The sequence below is a fragment of the Liolophura sinensis genome, chromosome 4 (assembly GCF_032854445.1).
Source record: "Liolophura sinensis isolate JHLJ2023 chromosome 4, CUHK_Ljap_v2, whole genome shotgun sequence".
Lineage (NCBI taxonomy): Eukaryota > Metazoa > Mollusca > Polyplacophora > Chitonida > Chitonidae > Liolophura > Liolophura sinensis.
This window is the reverse complement of record NC_088298.1, coordinates 17,174,428-17,196,491: the sequence shown is the minus strand read 5'-3', so window position 1 is coordinate 17,196,491 and position 22,064 is coordinate 17,174,428. Positions and strand designations below refer to the sequence as shown.

General features: G+C 39.5%; 2 protein-coding genes across 2 annotated transcripts in view; one reads left to right on the top strand and one right to left on the bottom strand.

The window, feature by feature from the left end:
- LOC135464460 (uncharacterized) overlaps positions 1-21,765 on the bottom strand; it is a 29,581-nt gene extending 7,816 nt beyond the window's left edge. Inside the window, exons 1-7 of the mRNA XM_064741885.1 lie at positions 21,697-21,765; positions 18,349-18,527; positions 17,120-17,193; positions 16,164-16,324; positions 15,109-15,273; positions 11,734-13,443; positions 10,706-10,835 (exon numbers count right to left, since the gene is read on the bottom strand). Of these exons, the coding sequence (XP_064597955.1) occupies positions 10,706-10,835; positions 11,734-13,443; positions 15,109-15,273; positions 16,164-16,324; positions 17,120-17,193; positions 18,349-18,411 (2,303 nt within the window). The 5' untranslated portion in view covers positions 18,412-18,527; positions 21,697-21,765. The remainder of the gene's footprint in view (positions 1-10,705; positions 10,836-11,733; positions 13,444-15,108; positions 15,274-16,163; positions 16,325-17,119; positions 17,194-18,348; positions 18,528-21,696) is intronic.
- LOC135464832 (uncharacterized) lies at positions 162-8,495 on the top strand. The gene is made up of 4 exons (XM_064742401.1): positions 162-400; positions 2,438-2,522; positions 4,832-5,599; positions 7,423-8,495. Exons 1-4 carry the CDS (start codon positions 162-164, stop codon positions 7,522-7,524), a joined length of 1,194 nt encoding a protein of 397 aa, XP_064598471.1. The 3' UTR covers positions 7,525-8,495.
- Positions 21,766-22,064: the final 299 nt, after the last annotated feature.

Below are 22,064 nucleotides of genomic sequence, written 5' to 3'. Positions count from 1 at the left end.
AGACCATTAAATGATAATATGAATAACAAGAGTGTGATCCAATGACTGACTGACTGACTGACTGTTCTGACTGGTCAGATTAATTCACTTTTTGACTATCACATTTTCGCTGTCTATTTCTCCAGGACACACGTAAACTTAACGACTGCTACAAGCATGACATGAAAACGGCAAGATGCCCAAGAGAGGTCTGGAAAGAAGTTGACAAACTCTTCAATCTTTGGAGGAGGAAAGAGATCAATGGTCAAGTGAAGGACACCCTGAAGCAAACACAGTTCAAAATCATCAACTCAGTGCCTCTCCCGAGAAGAGTTGAGCTTCTCAAGCAAATTAACCAATCAAAAATAAGCTGGCAGGACTTTCTTGACTTATGCAAAGAAGACATCAGACCAAATCAGAGGTACGTGAAATAAGAGCGATTTAATTATCTGAGTGTTTTTTACTGGGCTATTGTCAAGAATGACAGCAGTGGGAGCTGGATTAAAGGAGAAGAAAGCATAAAAATGATGCAAATATTGAATGAAAGAGCACGAAAAGTTGTTGGCAAATGTTGTTTTTAATAGTATTTTCCTTTTTTTTCTTTTTTCTCTATACAAAAAATTAAAAATATGAAAATGATTAAAACTCAAGCTCAACACATCTCTTCGCTGAAAAGTCAAATTTATAACACAAATATAAATAATATTCAACATTTGTTACATCTTCATTTGGAACATTACAAAGATATTATATACCAAGAAATGATCCAAAATACCCTAAAACATTTTCGTATATGCCTTTTGCTTATTAAAAAGAAAAAATACTACAGGTGACGTGTACGACTAACTCTTCAAACTCTTTCATCTGAACTTAGTGTCATTTTATGTTTTCTCCACCTTTACATGCTTGTGAGTAATGGCGGTATTTATTTATTAATTTATTTGATTGGTGTTTTACGTTGTACTAGAGAATATTTCACTTATACGCCGGCGGCCAGCATTATGGTGGGAGGAAACCGAGCAGAGCCCGGGGGAGGGGTGGGGGGGGTGGGGGGATGACCATCCGCAGGTTGCTGCAAGACCATTCCACATACGGCCGGAGAATCATGGCTGTATGCCACTTATGATGTAATGATATCTACATGTCACTCACAGTCTCCAACTTCCATGTACACGTATGAAGTGTCACAACCATGCTGCCGGCCCTCACTGTTTTATCTCTCTCACTCATACATTGAGGGAAAACAGCTTAAGGACATGTATGATGCAGATAGATCACTTCTACACCACCAGTGTGGGTTAATGTCTCAGTATTATGTTTGACAGTAACAGCACTGTGGGTTAATGTCTCAGTATTATGTTTGACAGTAATGCACTGTGGGTTAATGTCTCAGTATTATGTTTGACAGTAACAGCACTGTGGGTTAATGTCTCAGTATTATGTTTAACAGTAACGCACTGTGGGTTAATGTCTCAGTATTATGTTTGACAGCAACAGCACTGTGGGTTAATGTCTCAGTATTATGTTTGACAGTAACAGCACTGTGGGTTAATGACTCAGGATTATGTTTGACTGTAACATACTGTGGGTTAATGTCTCAGTATTATGTTTGACAGTAACTGCACTGTGGGTTAATGTCTCAGTATTATGTTTGACTGTAACAGCACTGTGGGTTAATGTCTCAGTATTATGTTTGACAGTAACACACTGTGGGTTAATGTGTCAGTATTATGTTTGACTGTAACAGCACTGTGGGTTAATGTCTCAGTATTATGTTTGACAGTAACGCACTGTGGGTTAATGTCTCAGTATTATGTTTGAAAGTAACAGCACTGTGGGTTAATGTCTCAGTATTATGTTTGACAGTAACGTACTGTGGGTTAATGTCTCAGTATTATGTTTGACAGTAACGCACTGTGGGTTAATGTCTCAGTATTATATTTGAAAGTAACAGCACTGTGGGTTGATGTCTCAGTATAATGTTTGACAGTAACAGCACTGTGGGTTGATGTCTCACCATAATGCTTGACAGTAACAGCACTGTGGGCTGATGTCTCACTATAGTGTTTAACAGTAACAGCACTGTGGGTTGATGTCTCACTATAATGTTTGACAGTAAGAGCACTGTGGGTTGAAGTCTCACTATAATGTGTGACTGTAACAGCACTGTGGGTTGATGTCTCACTATAATGCTTGACAGTAACAGCACTGTGGGCTGATGTCTCACTATAGTGTTTAACAGTAACAGCACTGTGGGTTGATGTCTCACTATAATGTTTGACAGTAACAGCACTGTGGGTTGAAGTCTCACTATAATGTGTGACTGTAACAGCACTGTAGGTTGATGTCTCACTTTAGTGTTTGACAGTAACAGAAATGTAGGTTACCACCTCATTATGAGTAACTGTACTGAGTATCTCATTATGTTTATCTTTCACTTTTCTGTTGACATTAACAGTTCTGTTGTCTCGCGTGACCTTGATGATGTCACCTGCCCCTCAGACACAGAAGAAGAGGCAGTGGTAGACAAACCACTGGCCAATGTAAGTCAACTATAGCTGTACAGGTACACGTACCTGACTGTAGGGCTGCTGGCTGAGTCACTTGTTAAGAATGTAAATTTGCAACACTTTCATGATCACATGATTACTCCTAATTAGCTACTCCTGTATATATTAATAAGTTGAGTGTAAAAAAAAAATATTGGAAAAGGAGCATTAATCTGATTAACATTTCATTAAAATCACTAAATGACGAAGCTGCTTTTACGCATTTTTTCTGCCAAAACTCGGTACCCTCTGCCGAATTATATCATGCAAATCCAACCATTACCAGCTGTCAGTGGTTCACCATCTAGTTCAGTGTTAAAAAAGCTACAAGAATGACAATAAGCAAATCGTATTTCCCCACGAAATGGTTTGCCGTTCCGCATATGATTGTAAAGACAGAGGGTCAAAGAACCCTGGAGTGTTTTCAAGTTTCCAGACGATTTGGCCTCCCAAGAAGGCGTGGACTTACTGCATATGACAGAAGGATTTTGTACCCACCCAAAACAGCCGTATCTGCTCTCGTTGTTTTTACAGCTGAAACTGACGAGAAGAATACAGCTGTATTTCCACAATGGCTTCTGCACACATTAGTTATAAAATACTATTTACTGAACTGAAAAATGACAGATCTATACTAAATCTCCAACGTTCACATCATACATGTATTTACACTGTATCTTGTATGCAATTATATGCCCCCATAAAGGCATAGACTGATCGGAAAATAACGTATTGGTCACTGTCATCGAATATAGGTATGAATTTACAGCTAGACCTGGGTTCGCCATCTGGGATGTCACCTGCACCGCTGTACCGGGCAGCCGGCGGCAGATTGGCTAGGGCAGTATATCTACTGTTTTCAGTGAATTTGAAGTCATTATTACATTTCTCAGAAGCCCTCTCAGTAATATGCTCTTTAAACAGCTTATAATCTTTGTAATTAGGACCAGTAGGTAAATCTGGACACTAATCCCTGCGTGACACTCAAAAGCATACAACACTATGATAATCCTGATGGCTTGTGTACACCTACGATGTACATCCCTGTGGTGACACTAGTCTTCACTGTAATATCCTGCATATATGATTACATGAATGTACTGTCTTGTAGTAGCACATCAAACACATCTGTGCTAATTCTTCTCAAATTTGGGACAGATATAAGCAGTGTTGAAACTAGAAAATTACATTTCTTTACCAGCCTTCTGGAAAAGTAAAGATATGAGTATGTTGTTCATTAGAGGGTCTAACCATGTGAGAAAAAAAAAGAAACTCGATATTCCTTTAAGAATTACATATATACTGGATTAAATGAGCAGACCAAGTTGTCCCAAAAATGAGAAGAAATAAATAAAATTAAAATCAATGTTTACATTTAGCTGGCTATTTATTGCTATAAACAAACAGAATCCTTTTGCAAGATGTCACTTACATGTTGCTAAATTTGTACACGTTCTCAAATGGACATGAGGACTAGCAAAAACACGCTCCAGCAACCTGTGTAAATTCATGCCAAGTAAACCACAGTCAACTAGAGACAATAATGTTCATTTAGTGAGTCAATTGGTGACAATAATTTTGTTTACAGAGTCAAGTGGACATGACTATTTTGTTGGCAGTGTCAACTAGATATAAGTTTTGTTTTTACACTGTCAACTGGACAGTATGATCTTGTTTACACCGTCAGCTGGACAGTATGATTTTGTTCACAGAGTCAGACAGTATGATTTTTTTGACATGACTATTTTGTTGGCAGTGTCAACTAGACATAAGTTTTGTTTTTACAGCGTCAACTGGACAGTGTAATTTTGTTTACAGTCAGCTGGATAGCATGATTTTGTTTACTGAGTCAGCTGGACAGCATGATTTTGTTTAGAGAGTCAGCTGGACAGCATGATTTTGTTTACTGAGTCAGCTGGACAGCATGATTTTATTTACAGAGTCAAATGGACATGACTATTTTGTTGGCAGGGTCAACTAGACATAAGTTTTGTTTTTACAGCGTCAATTGGACAGTGTAATTTTGTTTACAGTCAGCTGGATAGCATGATTTTGTTTACCGTGTCAGCTGGACAGCATGATTTTGTTTAGAGAGTCAGCTGGACAGCATGATTTTGTTTACTGAGTCAGCTGGATATAAAGATTTTGTTTAGAGTCAGCAATATGAACTAGACATTTACACGTTCATGTATGATGCAGATATGGAAGATGTATATGGAAACACTATTTCACAGCACATGTTGTACATATTAAATATGATACATTTAAGTGATTATTAATTGCACTGCATGTCTGCATTGCAGCCAAAAAATAGAGATACATCATCACAACTCAGTGGACAAGTTGAGGACTTGGTGTCAAAGGTCAAGGTTATTGAGAAAAAATGGCTTGAGGCTGAAAAACGAGCTAATGCCAATGAAAGTCGGGCACGAGAATTGACCAAAAAACTAGCTGCTGAACGCTCAGTGATATGCAAGCTGAAAATTATGCTGTCAAAACAGCAACAGAAAAACTTGGAGCTCAGTAAAAGGGTAAAACTTTCAGAGACAGAGACAGAAGATAACAAGGCTCAAATCAACAGACTACAACAACAGTTATGTGTGCTGAGTTACCAAGAGGTCCATCAGGGGGGTAGCGTGGAATCTCTGGCACAGCAGAAGAAAATTCATGCCGACGAGTTGCGCCTCAAGTCTCTGGAACTCGCGGCGAAGGACAAGGAGATTGAAATGCTCAAAGTGCAGAAAAATGCACAGCTACGCATCTGCGAAGCAGAGCTTGCCTTTAAATCCGCGCTTCTTGAGGCAAGGGAAAAGGAAATCGAACTGCAGCGCTTGAAGGCAGAACACAGCAACCTCCAAAAATCCAGAAAACGCAAATCTCTTGAACAGGAAGCAATCCTTCCATTCAGCGTGCGGATTCATAGCGCTAAGAAGGTGGATGGTAACCATGTTAACAAGGAAAGAGCTACAGACGCATCAGAGCCGAGTCAACGTGGCAACAAGTCACATGATGCAGATGGCACACAGATGAATCAACTCGGGGATATTGATTGCACAGTTAATTCAGCAACGGTAAATATTACATGAGTATTACATTTATGTAAACTGAATTTAATGGTCAGGGTACTGTTAATCTTCAACCTTTTCAAGCACTTTTTTTAGTGGAATTTACGTATACAATTATTACGGAAATGACATTAAAAATGATTTGTTTGTGTCATTAAAGATGCAAGCTTCATAAAACTGTGCAACTTATTTCTCCACACCCTACAGTTCTTTCAGATTGTTTCAAAATATTGGTTGCAAAGGCAGTTGAAGGGAGTTACTTGTACTATATGTGTTTTACTGAATTCATCCAATGACACAACATATTAATTCCTCAACCTTTCCGCATATAAACTAGCATCTTTCAGGGTGATTTATGCAGCTTTTTTTCAATTTGATTTTTGAAGACAAAACTACAATGGTCAGATTGGCCAGTTTCAGGGCTTTGTAAAAACCATAAATGTATCAGTCTAAACAGGCTAATGCCATCAGAATATGCCTGAATAAACATCTTGCAAACATGCAAAAAAGTTAAAGAAGTATTTAAAACATTGTCTACAGTATCAATAATAAAAAAATAATGGTTTACTTATCTACATTCTTGCCCAATTGGGGCCTCCGTGGCTCAGTCGGTTAAAGCGCTAGCGCAGCGTAATGACCCAGGAGTCTCTCACCAATGCAGTCGCTGTGAGTTCAAGTCCAGCTCATGCTGGCTTCCTCTCCGGCCGTACGTGAGAAGGTCTGTCAGCAACCTGCGGATGGTCGTGGGTTTCCCCCAGGCTCTGCCCGGTTTCCACCCACCATAATGCTGGCCGCCGTCGTATAAGTGAAATATTCTTGAGTACTCAGCCACTTGAACATGTCGGACACTTTTCACCGCACTGAATGTAGATGAAACAAGGAAAGATATCCGTTGCCGCCCAAATTTAGTCAATAAAGTAATACCAAACAACGTATTAATCTAAAAATGAGCAAAAATCTGCCTTTAGATTTCCGATGCATCCAAATTAAGGCCAATAAAGTCAATAAAGTAATACCAAACAACGTATTAATCTAAAAATGAGCAAAAATCTGCCTTTAGATTTCCGATGCATCCAAATTAAGGCCAACAATTACGACACAGGATGTGTCCAAATTATAAATTTATAGTTAAAGTCCCAGAGTACAGAACTGAGTCCCATATCAGACATGTTCATAATGTTTTTGAAAACATCAGTTTTTGAAAGAAGTGGGCAGTTCACTGTAGGTGTAGCAATAGATCAGAAAGTTTTCTGACCTGTAACCTTGGACTGATAGCCTGTTATTCAAAGGTGTAGAGAAAGGCGAAAATTTTAAATAGGTTTAAATGCTAAGAGGGCCACTGCTGGCTCATTTTACTTAATTTCCTTATTTGATTGGGTTTATGAGATTTTACTTATACTACATCGGCCAGTATTAATCTGGGAGGAGGCTCATTTTTGCATGAAGGAGCCAAGTGGCCCCTTAACAGGTATTTATTAATAACAGGTATATTAATACCTGTCCGATTTTAATACATGCACAAATCAAATGGTAATTTGACGAGGGCTGATTTCACGAATTTTAATTTCGGATGTAGACGCTCTTAATACACTTCTCAACAATTGGCTCTGGAGCATTTAGGGTTTACATGGTACGTTAAACTAACAAGGCAAAGTAATGCGTGTAACGAGATGCGTAATACTAACTACACATGTACTTACATGTTTGTTTAATATACAATGTACAGGCATCCCAGTATGCACTTTGTGCTAATACTATAGTGCAAATATACATACATGTATACAGGTACAAAGCATTTATTGCTGTGAACACATCATTTCCTCTTCCAGACGGAGTTTTGGGAAACCATGATAGAGGACACAGAAATGTCTACGTGTCCCTCGCCTTATCCGGTATCAGTGAAGCGGATCAAAGCTGAGCCACAGGAGTAATAGAGCGAAGCGAAGCAAGTTAAAGTAAAAGGACCCAGCCATACCCAATGAGGCATTTCAAAGTCGGGTCAAAGGATTCATCTCCTGCCAGTGAAGCGGATCAAAGCAGAGTCCAAGGACCCACCCACGCCCAATGAAGCATATCAAAGTGGAGTCAGAGGATTCTTTCTTTCCCAGTGAAGCGGATCAAAGTGGAGTCAAAGGGCCCACCCACGCCCAATGAAGTATATATCAAAGTGGAGTCAAAGGATTCATCACTTCAAAGTGAAGCGTATCAAAGTTGAGATAAAATGATCCATCCCTTCCCAGTGAAGCGAAAAAAAATGCAGTCAAAGAGAGTCATAATCCTGCCAGACCAATGCTGAGTAACAATGAATGAGTTTATTTATTTTAATTTGATTTATTTATTTAAATTCTGACCAGGAGTGAACACTGTAGGAGATTTACATTTACCTGCATGTATGTCACCCTCTAAACTTCAGTTTAAGGTAATGTTTATCTGCTTTTATCACAGATTCAGTGTTGCCATCTCAAATCCCATTGTTTTTCTATAAATATTTAAAAGGCCTGTAAATGTTTCCGACAGGCATATTTGTAACAATGTTCTGCACCAAACACCTTTAAAGCGCTTCTGTTTACGACAGGCATATTTGTAACAATGTACTGCACCAAACACCTAGACAGATAACCATTACTCTTTGGGTAAATTTTGTGTAATGGGTAAAAATGAAATACCTGTACATGTATGTCTGACTGCAGTTTGCATATACATGTATATGTATCTGAATGTTTTCTGACGCATAGTTGTGAATTTGCTAAAGATAAATTTTAGATAAACAGTTTCTCCATACATGTATATGACTGAACACTTTGACAAAAGCTTCAGGCTGTGATGTCCATGTTCAGTGGAAATTCCAGAGTTGTGTTACATAAAGACTTGTTTAGATATTTTAACATTGTTCTCTCTTATTCAATCCACCTTTAATTAAAGATTTATTTATTTATTTATTTGATTGTTGTTTTATGCCATACTTAAGATTATTTCACTCGTACAACGGCGGCCAGCATTATGGTGGGAGAAAACCGGGCAGAGCCCCGTGGAAACCCATGACCATTCACTGGTTGCAGCCAGACCTTCCCACTCAAGACCGGAGAGGAAGCCAGCTTGACCTGGACTTGACCTCACAGCAACTGCATTTGTGAGAGCATTAATTAAAGAATATGTATTCTAAGAAGCACTTGTTTTGTATTAAAATGCATGCTGTAGGCAAATGCAGTAAGTGAGTTTTAAGTCTGAACTCTTTTGTCGCTAAAGGTAATAATTGTCCCACTACATCAGGTGACTTGCCAAAAATGTAAATCAACATTAATTTCTCAACCATCTGCCTCGCCGTAAAGACAATATCGCCCAAATTAGCCACTTGAACATGTCGAAAGGCCGCACACCTTTCACCGCACTGAATGTAGATGTAACAAGGAAAGATATCCACTGCACCTCCCAAACTTGGTAAATAAAGTAATAACAAGCAATGTATTAACCTCAAAATGAGCAAAAATGTGCCTTTAGATTTCGGATGCATCCAAATTAAGGCCAACAATTACAAGGAGGGCTAATATGGAGTTTTTGAGACCTACATAGATAGCCAGCTGCATATTCAAAATGGACAAGAATATAGATAATAAGAGACTAGAATTTTCTAACACATCATTCATGTTCCCGTTAGCCATTTTATGATAGGTCACACGGTAGTGTAGCTCTTCTTCTCCTGTTAGCCATTTTATGATAGGTCACATGGTAGTGTAGCTCTTCTTCTCCTGTTAGCCATTTTATGATAGGTCACGTGGTAGTGTAGCTCTTCTTCTCCTGTTAGCCATTTTATGATAGGTCACGCCGTAGTGTAGCTCTTCTTCTCCTGTTAGCCATTTTATGATAGGTCACATGGTAGTGTAGGTCTTCTTCTCCTGTTAGCCATTTTATGATAGGTCACATGGTAGTGTAGCTCTTCTTCTCCTGTTAGCCATTTTATGATAGGTCACATGGTAGTGTAGCTCTTCTTCTCCTGTTAGCCATTTTATGATAGGTCATGTGGTAGCGTAGATCTTCTTCTCCCGTTAGCCATTTTATGATAGGTCATGTGGTAGTGTAGCTCTTCTTCTCCTGTTAGCCATTTTATGATAGGTCACGTGGTAGTGTAGGTCTTCTTCTCCCATTAGCCATTTTATGATAGATCACGTGGTAGTGTAGGTCTTCTTCTCCCATTAGCCATTTTATGATAGGTCACGTGGTAGTGCAGCTCTTCTTCTCCCGTTAGCCATTTTATGATAGGTCACGTGGTATTGTAGGTCTTCTTCTCCCATTAGCCATTTTATGATAGGTCATGTGGTAGTGTAGGTCTTCTTCTCCCATTAGCCATTTTATGATAGGTCACGTGGTAGTGCAGCTCTTCTTCTCCCGTTAGCCATTTTATGACAGGTCACGTGGTAGTGTAGGTCTTCTTCTCCCGTTAGCCATTTTATGATAGGTCACGTGGTAGTGTAGCTCTTCTTCTCCCGTTAGCCATTTTATGATAGGTCACATGGTAGTGTACCTCTTCTTACATCCATTAGCAATAAAAGAGTTTCGAACTTACAACTCCTCTTTTGAAACTGTCATATATTCTTACTCATTGATTCACTGTGGGATTCCCTAGCTTACCGGCTAAGTTTTCTAAAGAGGAGAACCCCTTTGGTGGCCAATGGGCTTCCACCTCGAGTTAAGGAGTTCTAGGATCAAACATGCATCAGGTCATGCCAAATACTTTAGAAATGGTAAAGGTTGCTGCACTGAGAGATTAGAGCAAGGAAACTGGATGGCCAGCTGTCAGTATAATGTGACTGGGTGGTGTGTCATATTTGGTGTCTTTGCCATGATACTTCAGTGGCAGCAGCACTCTGGTGACATGGACTCGCCCAGCCACAAGACGGCGCAGTATACAAGTATATGCCCACACCTAATAACTATCTGTCGTCATATGACTGAAAAATTGTTAAGTATGATGTGAAAATCCGACCATTCATTCATTCTAAAGAGCTGCTGCTAAGCAGGTAAACTGGTCAGGTGCCAATTGGCTATATGCACAGTGAGAATAACAATTTGGCCGATGGCGCAGCTTTCGAAAATGCCTGTAACAAATTCACTCACCTTCTAAGCTGGCTGTTCTCAGCTATCAGAGGCTGTAACGCACGGTCCATCTCCGCACGTATGTTCACATCCACACTCCCTAATGGTAGCCTTTCCGGGGGTGGGGCAGACGCACTACCTATAGGCCTTCCTGAACACGCAAAAATTGGGTGTTACTAACATTCAAACACTGACAACATCTGTGTCGCATTAATTTGTTCCTTGATCAAGAAATCATGTGCACCTGAAACCATACTCTCCCCACGACTGACCACTACAATCTATCAGTTCTATGCTGTCAAGAAACAATGGTTTTCTGACTTTAACTGAGTGAAAGTAACCCAATGAAATCTGTGTTAGCCAATAAATACACCCTACAAACAAAATACTTTGGCAGACGATTACAAGTTTTCATATGTCGAAGTGGAGGTGCGTCTTCATTAACACTCACATAAGAGAAAAGGGAGCTCTTTTTCCTCTTCTGAGCATTTAGCGGAAGAGCCAGAAAAGAAAGGCTGATCTGGAAGCTCAAATCGCATGCACAGCTCAGGCCATTACATGTGCAGTGTAACCTTTCACTCACAAGGTTGTGGGTTCAAATCCAGCTTATGCTTACAGACAGAATCTTACCATTAGTACCTGTATACATGTAGCAATGAAGGCAACAAAACCTCAAAAATTGCCTTTTTTAGGCTGTGATGAAACCAACAACTTGTGTGATGAGGTCAGTGATGTTTCATATTTTGAGCTCTTCATTGTGAAGACCTAGGCAAAAACCTAGAGCACCTCTAAAAATATGTTAATGCACTAGATTCTACTGGAGTGGTTAAAGTACATTTATAAATCATTTCAATTTTACATGTATGACTGAAATTATGAATATTTGCATGATTCAAAGTCATTTTTGTGACGGTCTAAGCTTATCTTCTTTATCTTAAGCTCTTGATAACGAATGAATAATGACCAAATATTATCATTACTGAACAGACAGAATACATGAAGATGCACTTTCTTTTCTAAACAAGAGACATGACCAGCGTTGCACTCACCGTTATCGACAACAGCATGTCTGGAAGGTGGCCCGTTGTTAAATGCTTGGTTTCCGGGAAAGCCTCTGTTGTCACAGACAACCGATTTCACCTGGACATAGCTTTCACCATTTTGATTTTGGGCAAGATCTGTGGTTACAGCCCTTTGGCCCACATGGGCCATGTTTGTGTTCATGGGACTTTGGGCCATATTTGTGTTCATGACACTATGGACCATATTTGTGTTCATGGTGCTTTGGGCCATGTTTGTGTTCATGGGACTTTGGGCCATATTTGTGTTCATGGGACTTTGGGCCACATTTGTGCTCAAGGAACTTTGGGCCACATTTCTGTTCACGGCACTGTGGGCCAATGGAGGACCATAATACATCTGTTCATTATGACCATCATAGTTTGTATTTTGGCTTCCTCTCTCCCTTCCACTTTCTCTGCCTTGGGCCAAAAAGTTGTCTTGTCTTGGCAGGGTATAAGTCTGATTTTCTAACATATCATTCATATTTCCATTTCGAGACACAACAGGTAAACTGGAATTCTCAAAAAACTGGGCAGGTGAGTTGGCAGCAGCGTGTCCTGGACTATCGTGAAAGCCGGACTCCCGGACAGGCTTTTCAAAACCAACTCCACCTGTAAAACATGGACCCTGTGTTTCCATCTGGAACTGATTTGGGTGAAAATATTTGTAGTCACTGTACTCAAGCTGTCTGCTGTTGATTGGTTGTGCAACAGCCAATGAACAACCAGAGGAAGAAACCTTGGATGAATCAATTCTAGCAAACCTCCAATCGTGTAACCCGTCTTGTGAAACTCCATTGGTTGAATTTCTGCTCACTGATTTGGGAGTGGGTTGGAGATCACTTGACTCACTTAACTCCCTTGGATGCACTTGCCTCTTACTTGAGGCAGAATTTGTTTCCTTTTGAAATTCTGACTCTTCAGTGACAACAGGAAAGAAGCCCTCACTTTGTCTCAGCCGTTCAGGCACATCTGGCATTCTTGAGGAAATTCCTTTGTATGACTGGAAAACAGATTGTGGACTTGGCAATTGCTGATATTCGCTTTCGTCCAGAAAATTTTCCATCCCTGGCTGTATGTCGGACGTTCTCGCATAAGTCTGAGGGACTGGACTCACCTCATTTAAACATACAGGTCCACCCTTCACCTCCTGACTTACACAGGTTTGCCAATGCACACCAGACCCTGAGCCAGTCTGCTGCTCGGATAACTCTGCCTGACACTGATACTGTGCAGTATTCCGGCCATTCTGAATCAATCTTGGAGAAATCCTGGGTTGTAAGTACTGTTGTGCTGATCCTGTAGTACACCCAGACCTCTGATCCATAGGATTTAAATTTTCTTTAAACTGTAGTGGTTGAAGGCCAGCTCCTTGCGGCACACCAATAACAACCTGACGATCCACAGACCCTCCTGCAGATTGACTACGATCTTGCCTCGGATCATGATCCAGAAGTTGCTGAAGTAAACCTCCCTGATTTGTGCCCGTAGATTTTACTGTTGGAATACCTTGAGTGTTGTTTCTTGAGTGATCCGAAGTAGCAGTTTTCTGAATGTAACCATTCAAAGCTCCCGTATCCTCTGGTTCCATCTTATCTGGATCTGGTGTTGAAGTCGCTAACCGTTTGTTAAACCGTGGTTGCACCATCATCTTCTGTGGCTGTTGCGTAGACGGGCCTCTCTTCTGTGGAACAGATTCTGCAAATGAAAGACAAAAGAACGCAAAAGAAAAGGATTACATACGCAAAATGTTAGCTGTACACACAGTGTACTCCAACTATTGAATATACACTGTTTGAGACTCATAGTTGCACCTGGAATCAATAATAATAATAATAATAATAATATAATAATAATAATAATACTGAAATTCACCTTTTATTTGTATGTGATGGAGCCTCGACTTAATTATTATTAACTATTAGATTATTATCACACATCAACAATTTCTATACCAACAGTCCAAGCTTTTCTGGACTTTCTAATTTGACTTTATTTTTTATGCTACATTCAAGATTTCATCACACATTTAACTGATACCAGTGTTTGCTGGTAAATACACATTAACTTGATTGACTGTTTTACAACTTTTATCAAATAACGGTCAATTTATAGTAAGGAGGTCTTAATTATTATCAGTATTGTACTGTAAGGAAACAAGAGTACTTGGATTAAACCATGCATCTTCTAATATCAGGCACCTGTACTGGTACCTGACTAGACTTCCTGACTAAATTTAAAAGGTGCATCCGATCTAGCTAGAGCTCGATTTGAACACACAGCCTCCTTAGCTCAAGAATGGATTGGCTACGGCAAAAGTGATGCTTTAGAGTTTGTCTCCATCTCTTGAACACGCATGAACGGCCACATGTAGATACAACCATGTGAATTAGTACCAAATCAGAAACTTATAACTAAATTAAAATTTCAACCACCTTAACAGCAGTTGGGTATTAATTTTACAATAAATTCTACTATCATATAAAAATTTATTTATTATTTATATAAAGATGAAATATCTTGATTTTATTTCCTGATAAATGTGTTCTTTCACATACAGTGTACTTTATGGAGATTTTTGGTACTTCCATCACATGTGCGATGTCGAAAAAAAGAAAAATCTTATTTCATGACACTTCAATCTGAGATGATATAATAAAACACCAAGACAATGTCATACACATACAAGATGTCCCAAACCTTAGTTATTCCATACATAAGTCTGCCCTTGTCTACAGTTCTGCCCTTGTAATATATAATTTATGTATTTATTTGATTGGTGTTTTACGCCTTACTCAAGAATATTCCATTTATATGATGGCAGCCAGCATTATGGTGGGATGAAACCGAGCAGAGCCCGGATGAAACCCATGACCATCCACAGGTTGCTGGAAGACCTTCCCACATGTGGCCTGAGAGGAAGCCAGCACGAGCTCAACTTGAACTCACAGTGACTGGTGAGAGGCTCCTGGGTCATTACGCTGCGCTAGCGCGCTAACCAACTGTGCCACAGAGGCTCCAAAATATATAATGAATAGAATGTTGAATATTAAAATATGAAGATATTAAGATATTATTCATAACAAATATTTATTTTATTCAAACTTCATCACACAAAATCCTCTGTCTTTGGCAAAACAGAGACAAACACCAAAATGTGCATGACTATACATCACTTCTGTTCTGATTACAAGTTAGGAAGCACTTATTTGACTTGTATTTCACTTATACAACTGCGGCCGGCATTAGGAATAAATCAGGCTAAACTCAGGGGAAATTCACGACCATCCACTGACAAACTTTCCCATGTACGGCCAGAGAGGAAGCACTTGTTGAAAGGCATTTATTAATCCAGTGGCTTACCATCCATGTCAGCAGTGGGAATAACAACAGGGACTTGATTCAATTGCTTAGGGCTGTGGGTGGGGTTGGCAGCGGGATGAATAATCTCCCTTGTGACTGCTTGACGAGGCTTGCTGCTGGGGGGCGCCACCATCTTCAGGTCTCCTTTTGGCACTTTACCCACACCTTCAAAATACAATTCATTATAGTTTTTTGATGATGTCATAGCTGATGTGAGCCAATCATCAGTACACTCTTTAGTCACATGACAAGAGTACTGGAGGTGAAAACAGACCCAACTCACCCCAGGTGAGATAGACATTGAATTTAAACTTTAGCACAAAGAATGAAAAATATAGCCTTTAGTTAAAAAATTCTTTCAGGAAAAGTAATCAGCATGAATCTAGTCTTCAGATATGATAGTTTCAATGTCCTGTGCCACTTTATACTTCAGGCATAGGCAAATCTCAGCAATTCACCCATTCAGCTCCATGTTATTTATCATATCCCACTCGGTGGGGTGAACCCGGGTGCTCCAAACTATGAGTTAGAGGGGAAAAGCTGACTAGTGTTTGACAAAGGACCCATTAAATTTAACTGATAAGAGAGTTTCAAGGTCAAACTCTTTTACTGCTGAAGGTAGAAAAAGTCATACAGTACCATGTCACCTGTCAGAAATGTCAGATAACTACACGTTTTTTTCGATTGCATTTCCTAGAAAATGGACGCCTGAAAAATTTCACAAAAAGATATTTTTGCGAATGGACGAACGATGGAGTAAACGGAGGTGCTGACCTTGTGAACTTTAAGTTCTTGAAGGCGAGAAAGGTGATCCGTATATTAATATCAGCAAAAGCTGTGTAACATTTTGACAAGTAACACGATACAGCTGGACTTTCACCATGCTTTCATGTTTGATGACAAAAATGTAAAACTCAAAACCCCGCCTCGGGCTACTCGGGCTATGACAAAAGAAGGCCCTTCAGCTTTATATTACAGGTGACAAAGAGAAAGTTGCATATTGGCGAAAAAATATTTTCTATTAAGCAAGTAAATGTAAAAGACTGAGAGCTCACCTTTACGAACCTCCAACATCTGCTTGACGATACTTGCACATCGATTAAGTCCCTTATCAACCTCTCCAATCCGCTCCTCAGAATCGCTAGAGTAAAGAGTGTATCCAGCACGGGGTTTGGAAACAGGGGGACGACTCCGCTTCTTGAGGCCACCATCATGGCTGGTTAAGATTAAAATGATATGATTATCATTGGATAATGTAATTTGTTTATCTGATTGGTGTTTTCATTTCAATATTTCATTTATATTGTATATGATCGTGGCCAGCATTGTGGATGGAGGAAACTGGTCAGATCCCTGGGGAAACCATCCGCAGGTTTATTACTGGAAAATTATTTAGATCTGATAATTAATTAGATGTAATTGAGATTACAGAATTTACAACTCATTAACAAAAAAAAAAAAAAAAAACAACGAACAAGAACAGAAAACCAATGGAAAAGTACATGTCAAAATCACAATTCCAGGCCTTTTGTATTTAATCCTTCCAAATGCACACCTCCAACATACCCGCACCCACAGGATGTATTTAAATATTGTTTTCACTGGTGTTTACAATGTACTCAATAATTTTTTACTTCTACAATGGCAGTCAGGATTATCAACGAAGGAAACTGAAGTGCCTGAAAGAAGCTGTCAACGTTTGCAATGTACCTAACCAACCTCTCAACTTAAAGATACAACCAAAATGGCAAGAGCTGGATTTGAACACGCAACCTCATTGGCATAATCAAAGGGCCTAAAACAGGTAGTTGCAGTGAGCTCCGTCTTTATCCACCTGAGCCCTAAGCAATGTACATGCAGTTAGCCTAAATAATAAAGCCAAAAGGTATTATCATAACATTATCTGTGTAGAATGATCCACATCTCTACGTACATGTATGCATGAAAAAAATAAAATGGGAGCAAAAAATATCCCCCCCCCCCCAAAAAAAAACAAAAAAAACCAGCTGACCTTCCAGTCCTGGGTATTTGTACTCCACTGGCAGATCTACCTGGGCCTGTTTTACTCTTTGAAGCAGCTTTACTCTGACAAAATAAAGATTTATTTATTTATTTATTTGATTGGTGTTTGACGCTGTACTCAAGAATATTTCACTTATACGACGACAGCCAGCATTATGGTGGGTGGAAACCGGGCAGAGCAAAAGGGAAACCCACGACCATCCGCAGGTTGCTGAGGGATCTTCCCACGTATGACCGGAAAGGAAGCCAGCATGAGTTGGACTTGAACTCACAGCAACTGCATTGGTGAGAGGCTCCTGGGTCATTACACTGCGCTAACCAACTGAGCCAGGGAGGCCCCCTACCATGTACCCTAATTCTTCAACCTTTTCAACCACCTCTGCAACCAATATTTTTCAACATTTTGAGAGAGCTATGGGGTGCAGAGAAATAATTTGCACAGTTTTAGGATTTATTTATTTATTTATTTGAGTGGTGTTTTATGTCCTACTCAAGAATATTTCACTTATACAACAGTGGCCAGCATTATGGTGGGGAGAAAACCCACGACCATCTGCATGTTGTTGCCAGACCTTCCCACGTACATTCAGAGAGGTAGCCAGCATGAGCTGGACTTGAGCTCACAGTGACCACATTGGTCAGAGCACAGTTTGCATCTTTAATGACACAAACAGGTCATTTTTAGCCTCATTTTCCTAACAATTGTATGCATAAATTCCTCAGGAAAAAGTGTTTAGTTGTGGAAAAGGTTGAAGATTTACAGTAGGTACTATTACATACGCTTTACACTATAAAAGGGGACTAAGGCAGTGAAGTAAAGAATTTGGCTAAAACGTCTTAAAAAATTTTATCCCCTTTGTCAAGAAGATCAACACTGTAGGTCTAATGTACATGTTAAGAGTCATGTTTGTGGTAATCAGATGTCACATTGATTGGTGCTTTATGCTGTAAGTATTTCACTTATACAACGCCGTTCAGCATTATGGTGGGAGGAAACCGGGCAGAGCCTGGGGAAACCCACAACCATCCGCAGGTTGCTGCAGGCTTTCCCATTTACGGCCAGAGAGGAAGCCAGCATGAGCTGGACTTGAACTCACAGCGACCACATTGGTGAGAGGCTTCTGGGTCATTACGCTGCAGTAGCATGCTAACCAGCTGAATTTATGCTTTGAACATAAAATTCTTACAATGTAGAGTACGTCTAAATTTGAGCCATACCTTTGACTTAAAGCGAGAGCATGGTATTGTTGTGATGAGAGTTTTCTTGGCTTTCGGAGGCATCTTTATCAAGGGCTTGATGTCTTCAACACCTGGTCTTGAGCCAGCACATTTACCACCAGGTTATCACACGTCTTCATATGGAAGATACGTCAACTGGGATCACCCATACTGGAAAGCTTAAAAAAACAGAAGGAGAATTTCATAATTCGTTTATTTATATACTTATTTACTTGATTGTTGTTTAACTCCATTTTCAACCCCCAGAATAGTTTAGTTAAATCATGCTAGCCAGTTTAATGAGTGGGGGAGGTGGGGGGGGGGGGACCTGAGTGTCCAGCATGTCCAGAGTAAACCACTGCCTTCAGGTGAATAACTGGCAAACTTTCCCATGTGTGACATACATGTATGACGAATGTCACATTTGTGGAAGGCATGTGGTCTTCAGCAAATTCTATACAATGTCAGACAGAGTGTGACAAGTTTTCATTTTCAAAGCATAAATCAGATTACCTGCAACTACTCCGGTGCGTATATATGTATGCAAGTATGTATGTTTGGAAGTTTACTAGTGGGTAATAGGTGAACGCATGTACCTTCAAAGCTCAAAGTAGACCTGCACCCATCAGTTTAAAGGACAAAGGCAGCACCTGGCTAAAACATATTTCAGTCGAAAGCAGGATTCTCAAACTTTCTAAAAAGTATCATATTTTACTATTCTAACCGAATAACATGTAAAACAAAATGTCAACATCTCACAAATGGCTGGCGTAAATCAAGGCAGACATCTTGAGAATTTTATTCAATCAAAGACATCGCTATCAGATTGCGCAGTCTATGCTGTGAGGTAGCATTTATCTATTCACTTCATGAAGATACATATAACACAGATCTACTGCATAAGACATCATTTTGAGATTTACAATGATTTAGTTACGTATAGCCTAGAGGGCACTGTGTTGTGGGACAGATCTGTTTCATCTCCCCATAAGACTCTAGGCCAACTTCAACACGTGGTTCAAATTATACAAATGCATTTTAGGTCTTTCTTTTCATCGTTTAATCAGCAGTTTCTAAATAACAAATATCAGAGTCGGTGAAAAATTTATCAGAGATATCAAAGATTTGTGGAATCAGAAGACGGCATCTCACTGGACAATGTTTAAATTAATTAAATCTCTCGCTGTGAGTTTAAGTCCAGCTCATGCTGTCTTCCTCTCTGGCCGTAAGTGGGAAGGTCTGCCAGCAACCTGTGGATGGTTGTGGGTTTCCCCCGGGCTCTGCCCGGTTTCCACCCACCATGATGCTGACTGCCGTCGTATAAGTGAAATATTCTTGAGTACGGCGTAAAACACCAATCAAATAAATAAATAAATAAATAAAATCTTGTGATATACTTTTTCTCTCTATGTTTAAGAGAACTGAAGAATTTAAATTCTGCTAGTTTGTCTTTTTTGCATACCAGGGAAGTTTTTTTTCTGTTTTCTATCATAAAGTACAGTAAAATTCTTGAAACACCGTGTTCAAGCCGAGGTGCTTTCTCTGATTTTCACAATAATTAGGTCAGCACTGCTCTCATCTTAGAAGCCACCACCACAAAACTGAATCATAAAATTCAGTGACAGCTGAATGCCAAGATCAGCCCCAGTGGTGCTTGGATTTATTTTAATTTGTTTCAGAATTGAGCATGAATCTAGTTGTACAACAATCCTATTGTAATTTTTTTTTTTTTTTTTTTTTTGTAAATTTTTAATAGGGGTCAAAATCACTACCACAACCCCTACGTAGGCTACGACCTGAACCAGGAAGAACCTGGAAAGGGAAATACAGCTAGGCTATTTAAACAGGGTTTCTTGTAAATGATACAGTAGGTCTGCTGTATCAATAGTTCAAGCACTGGGAGAAATATTCTTCCAATATGTCCAATTTCCAATAAAGCTATTTATTGCTATTTATCACCTTCATCATTCAAATCCACAACTTTTATTTGCCCTAGACTACTGTTTTCACTATAATATGGAAAATAGCTTCGACATTACAGAGCTAGAGTAAATGTAACGTCACCTTGCTGTTGATAATGGAGACGCGTTTAAGCTGTATCAAGATGAAGTTTAAAACTAACAAGACTTAAACTTTTACTGGGTTGAAAAAAATCTACAAAAATACTTTGCGCTGGTTTAAAATACTTTGAATGGTAGTTTTTCAGTCGACATAAACATTAGTCAGGTGCTGTCTTTCACTTTAACCAGGGTGTCACCACGCCAAGCAGAAATACACTCCCTAATAATATATTCCCCATATCAAAGCTATGGCTCACCAAAAGCAAAATATCCCCAAGACCTCAAATGAACATACCACAGTTTTTCAAAATATTGTCAACTTCACAACTGAAATTCCGTATGATAGTAGACCCACACCTTCTTGCTTTTGCTGTTGGTGCATGATACCTTGAGCGGAAATTGATTCTTGACAACATGGTGGACAGGGACCGCTTCAGGTGAGACCACTTTGGTGGCTTAATGTTTAGAGCCTCAAAGTCAAGAGACCCAAGATCAAACCCGGGTCAGGTCATACCAAAGATTGTGAAAATGGTACTTGTTGCTGCCTCATTTGGTGCTCAGCACTGAGAGGTTAGAGCAAGGAAACAGTACCAATTGGCTTGGTGACTATATAATGGGTGGGTGGGTTGTCATGTCTGGTGTCATTGGCATGATATTTCAATGGCGACAGCGCTTTGGCGGCATGGACTTGCTCTACCACAAGAAGACACAGTAAATGTACACACACCTCATGACTGTTCGTCGTGGCTGAAAAACTGCTAAGAGCGATGTTAAACACAAAGCATTCATTCATTTTTCAAATGAGCCAGTAGGGTATATTTTGTTCTCTGTGATCCACAACAGAAAAGTAGGCAAATTATGTTTAGGAAATGTTTTTGCTTGACAAGCTCCATATTTTTGCTTGACATGGAGCACCATAAGGTGTGTGTGTGTAAGGATAGGAAGGGGGTGGCCCTTTTCGTGGATGATACATATGTAACATTGTTCAGTATCCATCTGAGCAGTTGTAGAAAGTATCTGACATTTGCATAAAAACGTAAACTAAATCAATCCCTTGTCTTTATTTAAAGTTACCTTAAGTACATGTAGTTAACATTAAGCGACGGAAAAGTGTCTTATTTATAAAGTCATGTGCACAAAGAAATAGGAGTTTGGAACATTCTCCATGCTCTTTTGGAAAGATGTCAATAAAACTGTATACTGATGTCTGAGTTTACACATTTACAATGCAAGCACATGGCAAGTTGGCAACCAACTGGACTAAGTCACAATTATGTTGAAAGCTTACCGTATCATTGTTCTCTTATGGAGATGATTCTTGCACAGGTTAGCGGTTAAAATTTTAAATGAAAGATTTTAACTGACGAAGTGCAAGCAGTTAAATCTGCATTTGTATAATAATAAAACAACAACAACAACAGCAACAAGCTAAATGGTCCCATGCTCGATTTGTCCGATCCCGTCGCGTTAAATCATGTCCATGCACAATGGATTAAGGACATGTGTTAAAATTACAGTCCTTACGTAGAACAATAGTCACTTTTGCATGTCCTTCGATAAGCTCGCAAATTTCACACCTCTAGAAATGACAAGTTACAGCAAGTTTCAAATCTGGAGCCTTGGTGGACCAAACAACACCCCTACAAATACGACTGC

Coding starts and splice junctions, on each gene's coding strand:
- LOC135464832 (XM_064742401.1), top strand. CDS start 162: ATGAAAACGGCAAGATGCCCAAGAGAGGTCTGGAAAGAAGTTGACAAA. Junction 401..2,437: donor GACATCAGACCAAATCAGAG/GTACGTGAAATA, acceptor TGACATTAACAG/TTCTGTTGTCTCGCGTGACC. Junction 5,600..7,422: donor GCACAGTTAATTCAGCAACG/GTAAATATTACA, acceptor TTCCTCTTCCAG/ACGGAGTTTTGGGAAACCAT.